Here is a 19,938-nt window from a genome sequence, read left to right as displayed (position 1 = left end):
TAATTTGTAGGTATTTCCTTTTACAATCTTTTCAATAGTTTATCACTGATCAAAAGAAATTGACTCTGTATGGAAGATAAACATGCATAGTTTTATTCTCCTCCAATTACACTATATGTGAAAAGTGTGCCACATGATTTCATTAAATTGTGTATATTGCACTAAAGGTGGCTATCGGTAAAATAAAATCCCTCTCCTAAAAACATTACAAATTAAACTGGGTGGTGAAGAAATTAGTGTAATTAAAAGTCATTAAAAATCCTTCCTATTGGTCTTGCAAATTCATATGCCAGTTTCTTTAATACTCTTGGATGGAGATTATCCTGTCCCTTCCCTCTCCCCATTTAGTCACATTAAGCTGTTTGAGTTGGACTTCCACCTCAGATGTGGTACAGTGTTTTCTACCTCCATATCCTCGTTCCCATTAGCCACCTTGCCATTACCTCTAAGGTCTTCATAAACCTATTAAAAACTGAGACAAAGTATTCGTTTAGGTGCTGGACTATGCCTAGATTATCTTTAATCTCCATCCCATTCTCAGTGTTTAGAGATCCCACTTCTTTCCTTGTTTTCTTTTTATTTATTGGGCTACAGAACCCTTTACTACAGGTTTTAATTCCCTTCACAAGGTCCAACTCTACTTGGCTTTTGGCATTTCACACTTTATCCCTACACTTTTTCAGGTTTAGACAAAGTGTCCAAGGTGATGGGACAACACTCTCAGGCCTTGTCCACACTATACAGTTTAGTGGACAAAAGTTTTGCCGGCATACAGCCACGGCTGTAATTAAATTGCTGTTGCATGTCTTCACTGTCTCCTTCTGTCAGTGGAGTGCATTCACACTATCAGCTCTTTTGTCGACGCAGGAAGCAGAGCACTGTGGGTAGCTATCCCACTGTGCAGCTGCACTGCAGGGTCCTTTGGGAAGGGTTTGCAATGCCTCATGGGGCAGGCACAGCATCACATGATGAAGGTTTCTGAATCCCATTGTTCCATGGGCATCCTACTAGTTTAACAGCTGCTTTTAAACTGCCTTGTCAGCCAAGATGACACTGCTGAACACAAACACAAGCCCACAGAAGCAGGGGGGAGAGAGAGAGTGAACGTGTGTGTGAGAGAGTGAGAGAGAGAGAGACACACACACACACACACACACACACACACACACACAGCATGTGTTGGGGACAGTGAGTGTGTCTGCACGTATCTTGTCTCTAACTTCAGACAGCAGCAGCTGGAAGCAACCAATCCCAAGGCAGAAGCTGCTATCCAGAAAGCTCATAGCTGGCATCCCCCGTTTCCCCACCCCCTCGGAGAGAAGGTCCGGTGCACCCATGGGGGCAGGGAGAAGGACACTGCTCCCACCTCCCTCCTGGCTCTGCATGGCACAGCAGGAGTTACACCCCTCCCCTGTAGTTTAGGGCATGCAGGCAGGACTGTGTTTGCTGAGCTCCACTGTGAGTTAACTTGAAAACTTCCAGAGGCTTTGAAAGGGGAGGGGTAGAGGCTGAAGCCTGCAGGGCAGTCAAGCTCAAACTGCTTACCAGAGCGGCACTCAAGATGGCATGTTGAGATAATAGGGAGGCTATTTTCAGCGTTATAACCTAAGGGCAACCGTGTCTACACACTTTTTTGCAAAAACTTTGCGGAAAAAGGCTCTACTCCTCTCGTCTAGGTGGCTTTATTTTGTCGACAAAACAGGGCAGTTTTGTGGACAAAAGGGTCATTGCAGTGTGTACACCAGGATTGTTTTGTTGACAAAAGGTGACTATTATCGACAAAACTCTCCACTGTAGACCAGGCCTCAGTAACAATAATCAGTAACCATGCTGAGTAGTAGCTTCTTTGGTTCTTTTATGTTTTGCTTTACAACACTACCTTGTCAGGAATGGGGATGACAACGGGGAATGCTCAAGTGGAGATCAACTGCACATTACTGGCTGAAAAAAAGGGAATTTTAAAGAAAAATTTGAAGGAGTCACTAAAGTTGTTAGGTGGATGAGTGCAGGAGGGCTGTTTGAGGGATATAAAATGGCACAAAAAAAGATGCGGGACTGAAGGAAGAAGCAGCAGCCAAAGGATGCATGAAGGGGAGTAGAGTTAGCACAGTAAAGGGGCCAGGGCTGAATCGTAGGAGACCAAAGCAGACTTGGCAGCAGTGTTAAAGCAAGAAGTTGAAGATGAAGAATCTGAATGAGACATGGAAAAAGACAGAAACTCTAGAACATTTTGAAGAGACTAGGGAGCGACAGAGTCATATCAGCCAGTGAGGAATATTATTTTTGCTGAGACAAGGTGGGTGAGGTAATATCCTTTATGGTACCAACTACTGTTGGTGAGAGTTTCTCCCGCCAACATAGTTGCTGCCTTTCATGGAGGTGGAGTAACTACGGTAATGGGAGAGCTCTCTCCCAACAGCTTAGAGCAGGGTTCTCAAACTGGGGGTCACAACCCCCAGAGTGTCATGAGGTTGTTACGTGTGGGGTCATGAGTACATGCATGAAAGATAGCAACTGCTATAAAATATATAATTTAAATCTGGTGTTTTAGAAAATGACATCTTTCCTGCTCAACATAGTATATTTACTTCAGAGAAAATGTTTAATGCAGCAATCGTTGTTCCTAAACTAAATATATATTTGTACTCTCACCACTGAAAAGAAATTGGACTATGGGGATTGCAGTATCATGCACTCAGGTTTGTCATTTTGAGACTAAAAAAGTGGGAGTGAGACAACATCAGAGGGCTTGACTGTTCACCAGCTGAAGAGCTGCATTAAACTGCAGACCAGGGTGGATAAAAATCAATAATTTTTTTTTAAATGTATACATATATATTGGATTTTTAAAATTTAAATCATTTTTTTTTTAAATAATCAAAAAATACTAAATTTCTCTCTCGTTTAAAAAATAACCGTTTCAATTAAATCTCATCACAAACATGGTAAACCTACATTTAGGGTCTCATAAAAATGAATTAATGGCTCTAGTTTGTCCAGTCTAACCACCAGTTCTTGCTTTTTGAAAGTTCTGGGCTTTCAGTTTCTATTTCAGCTTCTGTTTCTCAGCAGACTAAAGTCACATGTGAAAGAAAGACACAGGCTGGATAGGATTGTTGTTGTTCTGTGCTTATGTGGTCGTCGAACTGGGCCAAGCAAGGCAGAGGAGTTACTTAAGACATTGTCTTAAAGACAGAGAGACAAAGGATGGAGGCAGAGTAGAAAGGAACAGTGGAGTTGACTGGAGAGAAAAAGGGAAAACATTATTCAGTACACACACAGCTTCCTATATTCCCCCACACTTTTGCCACAGAAAAACTGTCATGGCTTCTGGACGCAAGAAATTCCTTCCCTGGGTAAAAAAGGAAAACGTGTCAAGTGTAAGCAGAGCAAGGACGAGATGCAGGGCCTAGCTGCAAGAATGAAACATCATAATGAAAACTGCTTATTGGGAGAAAATGATGTGGATGAAGATGTGGATATGTCTGAAGAACAATGTGGATCAACTGGTTAGTAACTTAAATAATTCACTTTGCAATGCATCATTCTTCAATTCTCTCTATGCCTTTTAATATAAGTGTGATTTAACAAGTAAATTCCCAAGCTGTTTGCTATGTTGGATGTTGCAAATCTACGGTACAGAAAGTTGCAGTAAGAGAAATTGCAGTTTTGTCACAGACAATGCTGCAAACGTGGCAAAGAGGAGAAGATACTTAGAAGAAGAAACGGAAGGATGCTCCTTAATAACCTATGGCTGCAGTGCCCATTTAATGCAACTTTTAGCCAAAGACTTAAGTACGTCTTCTCCAGGAATAAAATAAAATGTTATAGAAGTCGCAAAATATTTCCGTAACAACCATTTTGCTTCAGCTTCACTGGAGAGAGCAGGAGGATCCAAACTAATTTTCCCTCAAGACGTTCGATGAAATTCTGTGGTTGATTGTTTTGAACAATTTATTAAGAACTGGCCTATTCTCATAAAGCTTTGTGAGGAAAAGCGTGATAAAATAGATGGAAGTATCTCATCCAAAGTATCTAACATTGGATTGAAGAGGAATGTAGAGGATATGCTCAGTATATTGAAGCCTATTATCCATAGTTTTAAACAAACTTCAGAGAAATTGTTGCTGCATTGCTGATGCTGTCGAAATTTGGAAGGCACTTCAAGAGACACTGAAGAAAGAAATACCTCACCAGAAAGTTAAACGGCAGGCAATAAAGAAACAAATGGATCAAGCACTAACTCACCTCACTTTCTTGCAAACATTCTCGACCCCAGATATAAAGGTAGATGCCTAACTTCTGACGAAGATAATGCTGCCATGGCATGAGCATCTCAAAATCACTCCTCAGTTATGCCAATCATAATAAATTTGAGGGCTGGAGCGGAACCATTTAAACAGTACATGTTTACTGATGATGTTTTGAACAAAGTCACTCCCCTGATTTGGTGGAAATCATTATCCAGGCACCTTGAAACAAGAGTTCCTTCAGTTGCTTTTCACAGCAGTAGCTTCCTCTGCAGGCACAGAGAAAATATTTTCATCATTTGGTATTATTCACTCAAAGCTAAGAAATCGACTGGGAGTTGAAAAAGCAGGAAATCTCATATTTCTGTTTCAGTCTATGAATAAAAATGACAGTGGGAGTGGGAAAGATGAGAGCTAGTTGTAGAAGTTTTAAGGACTGCGTACGTTTAGTGTTGTGATGAGTTGTCAGAGTTAATAAAATTTGAAAATTAAAACACAAAAATTTATGGACAGCCATCAGCCGGCAACTCAGGAGACTGCTGCAATTGCAAATGTGAAACATTTATGTAACATTTAAGATTTAGTTTAATAAAATATAAGTGCTATTGTGTTTGTGTGTGTGTGAATTAGTTCTTACCATTCCTAATGTACTGTTGCTGCATCTTCAGCTTGACACTGGTAATGAATATTATGTACTATTTCCTAAATTAATAAAAATCAAGTTATCTAAAAAATTACACAAAGTATACCCTCCTAGATGTTGTCAAATGCTGTATTGAGTTGTAAATTAACATGTTTTAGTGATCAGATTTGCACCATTGTTTAAGAAATATGTGAAGAACTATCAGTGTGAAACTTGATTTAAATCAATGATTTTCTCTTGACGATTTAAATTGCCTTGATTTAAATCAATCCACCCTGTCGCAGACCAATCAGAACACTGAAATCAGCCACAAAAAAAAAAATTATAATTCACCAGACACACACACAGGCAGGGGCGGCGCTGTGCCTTAGCTCCCCCGTAGCCACCTCTCCCAGCCCAAAGGTCAAACATTACACAGAAGGAAGGGTGTCATGCTAGTGCATTGCCACTCTTACTTCTACAGTTCTGTGGTGCTGCTGGCAGCGGTGCTGCCTTCAGAGCTGGGTGCTCAGTCAGCAGCTGCCACTCTCCAACCGCCCAGCTCTGAAGGCAGCGGCCTGCCGCCAGCAGCAGTGCAGAAGTAATGGTGGCAATGGGGTGCTAAGTCTGCTGTGAAAAGTGATGTTGACAAAATTTCACCGCTCCCCCGTATTAAACAGTAACTATTTTTAAAAAAATAACTTTTCTCTTAGGTTGGTGGAAGTGCTCCTGATGAGGACGCACACACCAAGGAGAGTAGCGTGGACATGCACAACCACAGTAATTACTGCAGTGGCTGTAAGTTGATCTCATGGGGGCTGACTTCCCTTTCTAGTGTAGACATGATCTTACAGCATCTTCATCAAAGCACAACAGTGGCACGGTTGCATCAATGCAGCTGCGATGATGCAGCGCGTTTGTAGTGTAGACCTGCTGTGAGGGTGTCAGAGCTAAATACAAGATTGAACATACAGTTTGACATAAGCAATTAGCATATATTCTAAGGGACTATTCAAGGTGAAGTGGCCCATTAGCACCACTTTAGTCACAGGACAAAAAGGGAGCTTATGGCATGGAGGATGGAGAGGAAGGATGGATGGATTTTGGAGCTACTGAACAGGAAGAAACTGATGACAAGGCCTGAAGGGAAAAACAAAAAACCAACCTTGCCAGACACTTATCATCCAGAGACTGATACAAAAAACAAGCATGGCCCTACCAATAAAACCCAGCCTTATCTCAGCTGCTGGAAAGGAGGACAGTGCCTGAATTAGTGCCAGAATGCCATTTCTAGACCTTGCTCCTGGACTCCATTGTTTATATAAGCCTCTGACTTATAGCTCTCCAACCCTCTCCTCTGCCTTTACCAGATCTGGGTCCCTTTATGCTAGGTACTGTATGACATAGTAATGACTGTCCCTGCCTCAAGAAGTTTACAATTCCATTGATGCCCATTCTACATAGGCCATGCCTACACTAAAGGGGCTAAAGCAGCAAAGCTGTGGTGCCATAGCTATGCCAGCATAACCCCATAGCGTAGACACAGTCTTCAGCGATGGAAGGGGTTTTTCCCGTCTCTATAGGAATACCTCCTCCTCAAGCAATGGTAGCTAGGTAGATGGAAGCATTCGGCACACTGGCTATTAGGTTGGCATAGCTACACTGTTCAGGGGTGTGGGTTTTTCAAACACCAAAGGCCACTTTTACTTTTACGCCCACCTAAATTTTAGGCAGAGACCAAGCCAAACTCAGGAAAACACCACCACACAGACTGATATTCAGAAGTTGATCTTTGCACTCAGAGCGTGGAATTTTATTTTAAATGCAAAGTTTAATTCTACAAGAATAGATGCCTTAAGTCCCATCAATAATGAGGTAAAGCCCTGTTTCCTCTCTCCCCCCCACTACACACCACCTCTATCCAACAGTCTGTTTTTTAAGTTCTAACAGACAGGACTTGGCCAGAGTCCGGATGTTCATGGTGGAAAGAGAGTCAAATACAACGCTAAGTTAGTTAAATCCTCCTGTTGCCCAGAATTACTATCTTACAGCTGTGAAAGGAGGGAGTGGAGAAGAATTAAGAAGAAAGATGAGACGTTAAGATTTGCCTCTCTTGATCGGGAATTTGAGCTGGTGGAAGGAAGTCCAGGAAGAGATGCCAGAGAGTTGAAGATATGAGACTGAACAGATAGGGAGAGAAGTAGATTTTGGAGTTGACAGCAGAGAACAGGCAACTAAAACCTAGGGACAGAATATGAAGTGAAGGAGCCTTTTGTTAAATCTCTAAATTCTTTATTATTCATATAGAGTCAGAGGTATATTGTTTTTAGTGTGGCCAAGTCCAGTTAAGCTTAAAAAGATGTTTTAATTAAAACCAGTTTCCAAACCATTCCACCTCTCCCACAGTTATTCAATCAGTAACAAAGATCCAAGTTTCAGCGACCTCCTTAAACAATATGTGCCTCTGTAATACATTCCAAATGAGAGAGAGAGAGAGAGAGTCCCCACTTACTCCCTGCACCTGGCTAGCTGGACCCAGATTTTAATACAAATTGTTATTGCTAAATGACTGTCTCCCTTAGATCATGCACAACGACATCAACACCTCTGAAACAGTCAGTTTTACAAAACAGATTTAAGTGTTTCCTACACATAACACATTTCTTAGTCTCAAAACTGAGTAATATGCAAAAGGGATGGGATATGGGAGCTCCAAGGAAATATATATCATGGGGTTAAGCATACTAAATAGAAAAGAAAAGGTATACCAAGTTTGAGAATCAAAGGCCAATAGACTGATACAAAACTTCGGCTTCAATAACAAGCTTAACAGGTTAACAAATGTGTATCAAATAGTTTTCAGAAAACATATGAATTTTCTGTAAATGGTCTTTTCACGAATAGGCTAAAGGCAAAGAAGTTCTTAGAATTTGTATTAGATGCTAACCTTGACAATGTAAAACCCATGCACTAGTGTATTTCTGAGTCTGTAGCTAAACTAATAGCACTGGGTGAAGCATATACTTCCCCCATCTTAATGAGGTGATATGGTTGCATCTTAATACTGACCGCAAACTTCAATGTTAATTGGATAATTGCTGGCCATTAGTGAGTTTTCCTAGGATAGATGGATGGTTATTCCTGTCATATCCTGATGTTCAATGGCAATAAGTTTGCAAGTTTTGAATATGACAATAGCTACTCTTTTGATTATACAGGAAATTTAAATGTTAGCCACTTAAAAGTTGGGACAAACAGGTGAGTATACCAGCTGTAATAAAGTTTAAATGAAGTTGTAATGTCTGAGGGGGACTTGTTCAGTCTCAGGGAGTTTCTACAGAACTTGTTCCAGTTAAGGCAGTTCTGTTTAATAAGCTAATAAATAATTGGATCCATCTGTAGTCAGTGCTGTATAAACTGCATCGATCATGAATGTTAATAGCACTGAGACTGTTTTCTTTATGAAGATGGTCACTGCACATGTACCTTTAGAATGTTCCTCCCTGCACTTTATAATGTATATCCGAGATCACCTAAAATCAGAGCCAGACAGAACAGAGAAGAGGAAAAACCTTTGCATATCACCCATATCTTGTGGTCTCTTTTCCTTCTTGTTTATTTAGCTTTAGAAAAGGCAACACATCATCAGTTCACAGTTACTGTAAAATTGGTTACCACTTTAATCCTCTGGCTACTCAGACACACGGATTAACCAGGTCAAACTATATACAGCCCTGAGACCAGCTAAGAAACCATAATTCATGGTTGGATCGGCGGGGTTAAGTTTCCCAGCTGCCAGAGATAAAGCAAATGGATGGAGTAAGGAGGATCAGCCTCAAAAGAGGAAATCCCCTCCTGCAAAACGGCCAAGAGGCAGCATTATTTGGTCGCCCCATTTTCTTAGCCTTGTCCTCGTGGAGTTCAAGGCTGCCTTTCGCTCTGGGAAACCAGAGAAGGGCTCAGTCACCTCAGGCCCAGGCTCGGCCCCGCCACCGGTCCACTCTGGGAGTTTGCGCGTGTGGGGCGCAGACTCGGCCCCCTTCTCTAGTTTTAGACCCACTGCGCTACGTCCCGCCGAGACACGCTTGCACGGCGTCTGCTGCCGCTGCCTTCTCGCACACGTGGGCTAGCATTGCACGCCAAGGAAGGAGCAAAGGGGGAAGCCGCCACCGGCACCAAGGGAAGAGAGAAGGCGCGGAAGGAAAACTCAGACACCCGCACCATAAAACACCTGGGCAGGGCAGGGCACGGACGGAAGTCAGCGCCGGGGGGTCAGACCCGGGTTCCCAACTTCCCCGGGCCCAGAGACTGAGCCGGGAGCCCTTGTGCGGGCGGCTGCTGGGACAGGCCCCCCCAGAGCTGCCTCTAGCGCTCTCGCCGGCCCCGCTCCCCGCGAAGGAGAAGGAGGGACTCACTCACCCAGCTTCTCCGCCTGCAGCCGCGGCGGGGCAGAGAGTCCGAGCAGCAGCAGCGCCAGGAGCGCGGGGCCGGCAGCCCGCGGCCCCCCGCTGCAGCCCATGGCTCTGCCTGCAGCTGGAGGCGGGGGGTGGACGACTTTCCCCACCGCGCTCCGCTGCACCTTCTCCGCCGGCGTTGCTCTGCAGCCGGGACGGGCCGGGAGGCTCCTTTAAACCCACCCAGCCGGTGTCCGTGTGTCGGGGAGGGTCACCCACGCGAGGGGCTGGGGTGCAGCGGCAGGCGGCTGCTGCTCCCTCCTGCTCCCGTCCCGTGCGTGTCTCTCTCTCGGCAGCAGCAGCAGCAGCACGCCGCATCTCTCCTCCCCCCGCCTCCCTGCCCGGGAGCTAGGGGTGGGGAAAGCCAACAAGAGGAAGGGATGCGAATCGCGGATCCCATTGGACAGGGGGCGGTGGCCCCCCGCCTCCCCCAGCAGAGGTGCGGGCTCTTTTCTCCCCTCCTCCCTCTCCCGGGCGGGGATGGTCCAGCGGGGGAGGCAGGGCGCAAGCGTCTGTCCCTGGGCTGGCAGAGAGCGCTGCAGCCGCCGTGGACTGGGGGCTCTCTCCGTGTGGCTGTGCACAGCTTCCCTCCCGGCTCATTGCACCCCACCGGCCAGTGCAGCTCATCTGGCCGTGCTCCATCTGGTGATGACCTGAGAGACAGTCCGGCTCTGCTGGTGGCACAGCTGGGCCTGCCCCAGGACAGGAGCCTGCCTGGCTTCAGAGTGTCCCTCCGGGTTAGGAAGGGGGGGGGGGGAGTTAGGGGTTTTGTTAGGAGCCGCAAATCAGAATGAACGGTGCCGACTCAGGCCCTGCATGAGGTGTGGTGACACTTCTGCTACAGCAAGTGCAGGACGCAGAAGGTTTGGTCTGTGGGGATTTATACAAACTTTTCCTCAGTTTGGATCCACATGGGTTCACACTTTCTGGGTTTATCTCTGGGTCTGTGAGTCTTAATGAACCTAAAAACTCAACAACAACAACAAATTCAGATGGAACCATGTTTTGCCTGGTTTAGTGCAGTAAGGGTGCAAAACCACTAAAGACTGGTTTGCAATATCACCAACTCCACATGTCCACATCATCACAAGTCATGCCCTCCCAAAATCATGAGATCAGCCTGTCATATATGATATTTTAGCACATTGTGGTTTTTCTTACTTGCCCTCTGTTGGTGAGCCTTTATGAGCCTTACACATGAGTCACATTTTCAAGCTTTCCTCTGCAACTGTGGGGGCTAGAATTGAACCCATTTTGAAATGAAAGCTCAGATTGGCATGTCATCGCTTGTCTCATGGAGCTGGGGTTTTAAGTACAACATCAAATTTTGCAAGAGTTGCAATAAAATGAGTGGATAAAACTGAGTTTGTGCAACCCAGTTAACAGTAATTCCATTTACTTCAATGGGACTGATTGTGTGAATTAGTGAGTAAGGTTTGCCCAACATAGTCCTGAGTTAGCCCGGGTTTTCTATAGAAAATATATAAATTGACCTAAATTCACCAACAGGTTCCCAAACCTGGCCTGAGTTTCTAGTTTCTAAAACCTGAACCTAAGGCCTTGTCTTCATTAGGCAAAAAGGAGTATTTTTAACACATATTAGTGACCATGGTAAAATCCTAGACTGATGTTTTCACCTCCGATCCAGCTCTTTTACATCATATAAAAAGGCCAGAGCGGTGTAAGGATATATCTACACTGCTGGGAGCAAGCAACCCAACCGACGTGAGCAGACTCACACTAGCTTGGCTCCCTCTAGCATGCTAACCATAGAAGTGTGGCAGTAGCACCTCCTGCAGAGACTTGGACTAGCCAGCTAAGTTCAGACCCAGGGGCTGCATGGGTTTGAGAGCCTGAGCTGCAACAGCCACGCTGCTATTTTTAGTGCACTAACTTGAGCTGAGCTAGTGCAAGTCTGTTTACCCAGGCAGGAAGGCTCGCTGCCAGCTGCAGTGTAGACCTACCTTAATGGGGTCCTAAAAAGAGTTCCAGCTGTGCGAGAACAGGATTCCCTCAGCGCATTCTGAGAACCTCTTGCTCACCGGACTTGGTAAATGTGTGCTGGGGCCAGAGCTGTAGCATGTAACCTGGTGGCAGTTCGGGGCAGTGCTATAGCAGCTGCAAGAGACTGTGTTAATTTACAAAAGGCCCCAGGACTGTCTTCTCTAAATTATGCCAGCATCCCAGAGAAGCCAAGAATTGGGAGGGCACAAACGTATCTTATCTTATCATAAACCATATCTTATAATAAAGACTTTCATGAAAGGACTGCTATTATATTGGTAAATTTAAAGGTAGCATTTTGGAAATAACTGTACTTAACTAACCTGTGCACCAACCAACTTTGATAAGCATTTATTTCAATAAGGTTATTCTTCTATAAATGTTGCTGCCTTTTTTTTTTAACTATGCAAAATAATTGCATGCATGACATGTTTACTAAGCGTGTTTTTCACTGCGTATTTGATAAGATAAATTATCCTTGTTAGGATACATCTAACAGGTTTTTATTTGGGGATTTTTATTGTTACTCTGGGAATGAGCACTTGCGATCTAGGTTAAAATATTGTGGGGAAACAGTATAAAGTGGAACATTTATTACTAAAGCAATTTAATAGTCAAACTAATTCTCACTAGATTTCATCAGTGCAATGCCAGATGCTTTTCTGACTGAACAAGCTTAAGGGACTAACTTGTGGAGCCTGTTGGCTTTGAGACTCTGAAGTCTGGTCTTTCACAGACAACTTGCTTAAAAAAAAGGGGGTTGGAGGGTGTATTTCTGCGTAAATGAAGTGACCTGTTTCTGTTTTCACCAGTTTTCCCACTGTACATCAGAAATATCTCCACAGAATTTGGTGGAGTTCTGTTGACATAACCTTGATGTGAGGGAGAGGAAAATCAAGTCTTAAAATTGGATTAAAAAAAAAGATAGGTAGGAGTATGTGGCCATATAAAATGATACTGCTCCAATAGCAATATTGCATCAACACTTGCAAATTAGACTGCACATAATGAAAAATGTGAGAGGGATGGACTAAGCAGAAACAAAAAGTTTAGAGCAGAACATTTCTCCTTTGAATGAGCTGCAGTGATAGGAAAGCAATATAATAGGGTTATAGAAGAAATAACTCTGTTACAGATGATTCAGGAAAATGACAGAGACACGTGTCAAGAATGGACCCAGAAAGGATACCATACATGGCAATACATACCAGAGTGCAAGATATTAGAAACAGAGGAAGACCAGGGATGTGTTGGATAGACATGGTGAAGAATGACATAGAACAAAAAGGTTTATAGATGAACAAGTTGTGAAGCCGGTACAAGATAGACAGTGTGGACAGATTTTCTTTGGCCCCACCATAGCTATTGATCTGACAGCCAGGCATCGAAGAAGAATAGATAGTAAGGTTATATAAGACATTATTATTAGTGTTCTGGAACAGCTCAGTGGACCGTGAAAACCAATCAATCCAACATGCAAATGTGTATTAAAATTATACTGATTTGTATTATAGCAGTTCAGTTCTAGAAAACAACTTTTTAAAAATAAGGTGAGATTGATCTTAACATTTAATTATCTTTGTTTATAATCCTTGTGGTTAGAGATGGAAAAGACCTGCTCAATCACTAAGGATACAGTCAGGATCTAGTCCACCAAAGGAGGTATTAAAATGTCACTCTTTGTCCTTCGCTAGAAGACTCTGATGTTCAATGGAGGTCTTTTATTTCTTCACCATTATCTAGGCAGTGCCAAAATAAACTGGGTCCTGAAATCCCTGTGCTTTCTAGTTGTCACTGGTAAACCAAAAACATGTGATATGTTTACATTACAACACAGAAGTTGTCACCAATTCTCAGTGGAGCCTATGCTCTGATATTAGTTGTGACAAGGTGAAACAGCAGGCTAGGAAGGGTAGAGGGATTCCTGCTTATCACATGACTATGCGGAATATATATAAGGAAGAGGAAGCTGGGGTAGAGGATACAGGGAAAGGGTGTGTTCTCTTTTCTGCTGGGTGGAGGAGGTGGCAAGGTAATAGTGTCTGGGGGGTATAGCCAATGGTTGAGTTTATGTTGTGTTTTTTGTATTCTAGCAATAAGTCATGCTTTGGAGCTGCTTATATCTAAGTCCCTGTATTCTCTGTGTCCAACTGGACCTAAACTCTGCAGCAGGCTTCCCAGATTCTGTAATGCTGAGGAGCAATTTCTGGAAGTTCTGCAGCTAGTTCAGATAAATGTTAAATATAATTTTTTAAATCAATTTAAATATGAAAATGAATAATACAATCATTGCAGTAGCTCCTGTGTTGTTTGTTTTTGTATTAAATGAAGTTTGCTTTAGCTTGCCTCCAATTTGTCAGTTTTCAGTATGCTGTAGGGTGTCATTGTTAGTTTCCAGAGTTAGCTCATTAAGATGAACAGAGCAGTCTATGCCACTCAGGATATCAGATGTTTCAGGATATCTACAAACTCATGGATGCACCAGTGCATTAGAATATACATGATTCATGTTTTCAAGTTTTTCTGCTTAAGCAGGGGGCTTAAAAACAACTTTTTAACAACAGAAAATGAGATTTTGGGACACAATTCTGGAGCAAGAGTTGAATTCTGTAACAAATTGTGTAGCTCCAGAATTGTGGATTACAGGGGCCCATACTTGTATTTTATGAAGGAGAGAGCAAGGTCACTGCAGGGCTGTGAGAGCACAAGGATTTTCTATGGTGCTATGCCACCATGGGTTTAAGTCTGCTGAATTTGAACCTATGGTATTTGGACTTAAAAAGTCAAGATTTTTTTTCAGGTGTATGGATATAATTCAAACTCGTTTCCTACTGAATGACTCACCCAGCTCCACTTGTAGTCTGCTTTTAATATGAACATAAGGCCTTATACCAGCATAGCATTCAGGATTATTTGTGTGGCCCTGATACAGGTATTAATAATTTTCTAGGTCTTACAGTGCAACTCCAAATTATTCAGACCTGTAAATTTATATATGAAAACACTATTGCCTCAGAATCCTCTATAATTAGATTCACTTTAGTGGCTGTTTTAGCATTAAATGATTTACCTAATTAAAAATCATGTATCTTACGTATAAAGTAAAGCCAACTTCCTATTATTAGCAATAAAGATATTGCTCCATTAACACTTGGCTTCAGGACAATGTCAAGTCAAAGCATTTAGGGAAATTTGTTTGTTCTCTTTGCACAATGGTGACAGAGAATCAATTTAGGCAGAGGGTAGTGTTACTTTACGACTTTTACATGTCATCACTTTCCATATGAATAGTTATATATGCAATTTCCTTACGACACTTCAAATTGAAAGACCTTCTACATTTTAATACAGTTATAAGACAACTGATTAATCTCTAGTATGTCCCAGTGTAGCGATCAGTTTTAAAATATATATGTATTTTGGTTCTCTAATGGTCGGTGGGAGAGAAGAGAAAATAAAATAAACAAATCTAGTAGAGTTTACCGAGGCTTGTCTCACCAACCTGTTAGTGTATGCACTCTTCCATCTGAAAGTGTCTCATTTCATACTTTTGTTCTTAGAAAGAGAACCTGACGCCTCATTTACACAGATAGGTTTGAATTTCAGCTTGTTTGGGAGTGTACTTGCTTTTCCATTGTTAACAGGAGAGTTCTTGTTCTTCAGAGGTTTTTAGTGCTTTTTTGTGACTTGGGGTAAATCATGATACACAATGAAGTGGAAAAGGCCCCAGTCACAAATGCAGAGCTTAACAAACCTAGAAATCGAGAGGTATGTTAATCCCTTCACTTAGCACAAGGACAGCTTGCAAATTGAGACTCCTTTTTACAATCTGTGGGGCAAATTTTGCCTTCAGTTTACACTGGTGCAAATCAGTTGCCATCAATAGAGTAACCCTGGATTTACAGGATATGTCTCAGAACGATAGTTGGTTCTCTGTGCATTTTAATATAACATTGAAACAGAGGTGTGTGTTGGTGGCAGTATCAAAAATAAGAAAAGATGTCCTGTAAAATAAAAGCCTTAGTTATGGCCATATATTTAAGGATGATGAAGTCAATCCTGCTATGATGCGGAGGGGTGAGCTAGATGGCCATAAGAGGTCCTTTCACATGCCCATGATTCTATAAAGCTAGAGTTTCTGGGATCAGCAACTGGATGAAAAATGACTGGCTGAAGTTGAATCATGGGAAGACTGAGATGATGGTGGTGGGAGAGTGAAGATCTTGAAGAACTCTCCCTCTTTTTAAAATCACTCTCTATGAAGGCCTACACCCATTAAGACAGTTGAAGCCAGAATGACCACCTGGACTCATCATACACATAACCACAGTTATGAAAAAGGCCCTTTTTCCATATGTGTGGACAACAAGACTTGAGCCCCCCTTCTCTGGTTCAGATTTAGCCATGGTGAGTCATGTATTTGTAACTTGCAGTGTTGGTTATTTGTAAATAGGTTTATCTAAGTGTGAAACCACAACCTGAAAAAAGCCTAGACTCCTTGAGAAATGTTGAGTTTCAAAATTTTTTGACAAAGTGATTCATTTTTGGGGAAAATAAATAAAAAAGCACTTAATTTTCCCATTTTTTGGCTGACTCTAAAAAGCTCGAGCTTGTTCCGCATACAGCACCCCATCTGCTCAACAACACAGGCACTGAGAGTATGTCATCCTAGAACTCTGGTTATTGCCTCCCTGTGGAATACCACGTCAAAATCAGCTTTGGCAGTCGAGGTGGGACTGGGCTATTTAAGTTGTAGCTGAGGGGCAGTCTGTTTGAAACCAATTTAAACTGTACTGGTACAAGTCACTGTTTATACCAGTGCATTATATCTATGATATGGATTTGAACTGATGCAGCTACATTGATGGCTAAAATCTCCAGTGTAGACATGGTCTAAACTAAAAGAGAGTAGGAGCCCTAAATATTCCATGTGAACAGAATTTATGGCACATGACTAATTCTAGATGGTAAACAAAGCTGGGTGTAACTCTTAATTTCAGTGTGAGCCATACTGCAGGTGGATGTATGCCCTTTATCACTTGAATTACAGTTGTATATCCGGTAATGTCAGTTTTTATGATCTAATTATGAAACATGATTACAACTGATCATTTGTCACTTTTCACTGATTCTGCAGTTGTTCAGAGCTGCTCGATAGTTGGCTGTGGTGTCCTTTTAACTTTCAGTTTAAAAAAAATTTTCTAGTCTTCATGGTTCTGATGATAATCTGCTAAACATGAACAAAGCAGCCAATGCAATGCTGTCATCTTCAATCCTGTCAACAAATAATGCTTGTGCAGAATGTTCCTTTTCTTTGTTTGAAGATGTGCTTTAAGGTCATCACTAAAACCACAGCATTTAAAATTGTATCACCTTTTTTGTTTTAAAAACACCTTAGTATTATTTTTATAGGTTATCAGGATTTCATGGATGAAATGCAGGTCTGACTGAAGTCAGAGCGAGGCTCCCAGTGTTTTCAGATTGGCCAGTGTTTCATTTCATGTGTTTTATGGATTTTTTCATATTTGAATTAATGTATTACGTTTTAGTGCATTTCAAAAATAAAACAAACAAGCTACCCACACCTACCTTACATATTTTAAAAAGTGTGCTATGACTTGAGGGGGTTAAAACAATTAAATTTTGTGGCATTTGCATTTTTTTTGGCAATGACAAGCAAGCAGCCATACTCATGATTTTTGTTTATTGCCTTTTCAGATGTTTGTTCATGTTTCATAGGGATGTCAAGTGACAATTTAGAAGCTACCCATGTAAAATACACAGCCATATGTTGGTAACTTAAGCGGTGTTTAAAGGAATAACCAAATTAAGTAAAATTCAGTTTGGTTTTTTGGTTTTGTTTTGGTAAATATAACAATTTAGTTATATTTTGCTAAATAAACAGAGGTTTAGACATTTCAGGCCAAATTCAACCCTGATCTAAATGGGCACAGTTCCAGTGAAGTCAATGAGTTTATACCAGGACTGAATTTGGCCCTTCGCTAGTTCTAATTTTCACATTGCAATAAAAAAACCTAACAACACCTGCCAAGTTATCAGTCTGAGATTCTCTAAGGGTGAGAAACAGATGCAGAGACGCTCTTTCTATCCTTTCTATTTGTTTCTTTGAAGGAAGAAGGATGGGAATTATGCTTGTTAATTTGGGAATTAGTGTTGTGTGAGACAATTTTTTTTCTACTCCCTTTGCCTGCTTTTTAAAATCCACATTCCTGACAAGTGTTGCAGAGAGTAAGCCAGTTATGTATAGTGGAAGCATGGGTCATAAATCTCTAATAATCCTGGTGTGTGCGGAAAAAGCTTGTTATGCAACTTTTCCACATAGCATAGGGAAGTTACACTCATGAATTACAAGGTCAAATCCTTGTAATTCATGAACATCACAGCTGCCAATTACAAATGTAAAGATAGTTTAAAGGCTGACCGTCAATTAAGTTTAGGACCAAAATTTATTAGTTTTTTTTTTTTTTTTTGAGAAAAACTATTTAGTTATTTGAGTAGAACTATCACAAAGATGGTGTTTTGTTTTTTAAAAAAATCAGGAAAAACAAGGATGTAGGGGTTGAATTGAATATTTCCATACAGTACAGTGATGGCAACCAAAAGAGCACTTGTCTGTGCATGAAATAAAAACGAATGAGTCTATACTAGATTTGTTGTCAAAGGAGAGTGGAATGCACAAAGTAAACAAACAACATGAAAGATGAAAAGTCCCAAAAGATTTTAAACATTTGCTTTTAATAATCTAAGAAGTTACTGGTATCAGGAACACTTTAACATTTGGACATAAATTTTATGTTCACAGTGTCCCTTTGTAAAAGTCCTCTCTCAAATGAAAGCTTCCACCTGCAGCAGCTCTCTGCTTTTCACTTAATATTTGTATTGGTGTGTGGTTGGTGCAAGGCACTCTCACTGCCCCAGTGGTGCAGGAGATGCCCTCAAAGACCTCATGTAGAGTAGGAGTTAAAGATGTGATGTTAGTTAGCTAAGTCTCCCTCCTGGGCTTTAATTCGACTGATTTAGCATGTGTTAAAAGCTGTTTGCCTTGTCTACACTAAACTTTTAAAATGTGTTAGCTTTCATGTGCTAATATCATGCCTTAAATCCTAGTCTAGACTACGCCAAAGGCATAGCCCCAAGCAGTGTCCCAGCTAGTGAGGGTGGATGGGTGACTGGTCCAGAGCTATGTTAGTGGTGGCTCCTGGCTGTGATTGCTGCTGTCTCAACAGACCTCCTCCCTGAAGCTGTCCCAGCTGGTAAATGGGAAGGGGCATCTGGATAGGAACTGCCCATAAAAATTAGGCATCTTGGGCCTCTCTATTTCACTAAGCTCCAACTCTGGCCCTGTTATGGATCAATTGCTGATTGCAAAGTTGCGAGTCCTGTGACCTACTGGGCACTCTCAATTGCCTGTGAACTTCTCAGCTTCCTGATTTCAGTGGGAATTGAGACAGGGTATCTAGGTGCCAGGTTTTCAACCAGGAAGTCCAGTTGAAAGGGGGACCTGACAATGTCTGGTCAGATCTACTGACTAGACACCAAAAGTCCAGTTACTGCAGGCGAGGGAGGTGCCAGGTCATCACCTGTGCAAGCCCCTACTCAGACAAGGCCACCTCCTACCTTGGTCAGGTGGCTGCAGCTCCCAGCCCCAGCTCCAAAGACAAGTCCCTCCTGACCCAGGGAGTGGGGGAGAAAAGGAGTGAATGGAGGGGCAAGGCCTCGGTTGAAGCACCGGGGAAGGGCGGGACAGGAACTGTGGGCAAGGAGTGAGGCCTGGGGGGGAGGAGAATATAAGGGTTGGGGACTAGGGGGAAGGGGTGGGGCCTCTGGGGGAAGAGGCGGGGTGGAGAAGGTTCCAGCACTCCTGCTGTAGTGTCCGGTTTTTAAATATTATGAAGTTGATAACCCTAAGTTGAGAGCACTCAACATCTTTCAGAACAAACTCAGTCCACGTCTATACAGAGCGTTGCAGCTGTGGTGTAGATCAGTGTTTCTCAACCTTTTAAGTAGCAAGTACCCCCTAACTTCTGAACATTTTAATAAGTACCCCAACACTCAATTTTCCACGGGATTTTATATTTACAGACTAATGTGAGCCATATGTTAGAAGAATGGCTCAGTATATAAGGCTGTGATATGACAGATGTCAGATCTAGTGTGGGTAGGGTTACCACCTTTACACCAGGGGTGCACAACTCAAGTACGTACCTGGGCTAGAGGTGATGTTGGCCAAAGCTAGGAGGCTTTGAGTGGCATGATAATGCTGAGGAATGTAAAGTGCCGTGCCACATTTTTTGCCATAGATTTGAGACGAGGAAGGGGTGAGAGAGAGACAGAGACAGGTAAAATCTGGGGCTGTCATAATTGTCAATTTCACTGCTCAGCTAGAGCAGTGAAATTGACAAGTTTTCTGGGCACTAGGCTTTGAGCCAGGGAGGGGGGCTGCTGCCTGGCTGCCAACCCAGGAAGTGGACGACTGCCACCCAATCAGAGCTGGGGCAAAGGAGGCTTCTGCGCTGGCTGGGATCCAGGGATGTGGGCAGGCGGCTGCTGCCCATCTTCAAGCTGGGGCGCTGGAGGCTGTACCTCA

At 42.5% G+C, this 19,938-nt stretch overlaps 1 protein-coding gene across 1 annotated transcript in view; it reads right to left on the bottom strand.

Moving 5' to 3' along the window:
- DCBLD1 (discoidin, CUB and LCCL domain containing 1) overlaps nucleotides 1–9,609 on the bottom strand; it is a 70,947-nt gene extending 61,338 nt beyond the window's left edge. The window contains exon 1 of the mRNA XM_067546643.1: nucleotides 9,292–9,609. Coding sequence (XP_067402744.1) covers nucleotides 9,292–9,391 — 100 coding nt within the window. The 5' untranslated portion in view covers nucleotides 9,392–9,609. The remainder of the gene's footprint in view (nucleotides 1–9,291) is intronic.
- Nucleotides 9,610–19,938: the final 10,329 nt, after the last annotated feature.

The sequence above is a fragment of the Emydura macquarii genome, unplaced genomic scaffold, assembly GCF_026122565.2.
Source record: "Emydura macquarii macquarii isolate MOO-44397 ecotype Brisbane River unplaced genomic scaffold, CSIRO-AGI_Emac_v2 contig_1146, whole genome shotgun sequence".
In the NCBI taxonomy this organism is placed as follows: domain Eukaryota; kingdom Metazoa; phylum Chordata; order Testudines; family Chelidae; genus Emydura; species Emydura macquarii.
Note: the sequence above shows the minus strand (reverse complement) of the source record. Positions and strands in the feature narration are given on the sequence as shown.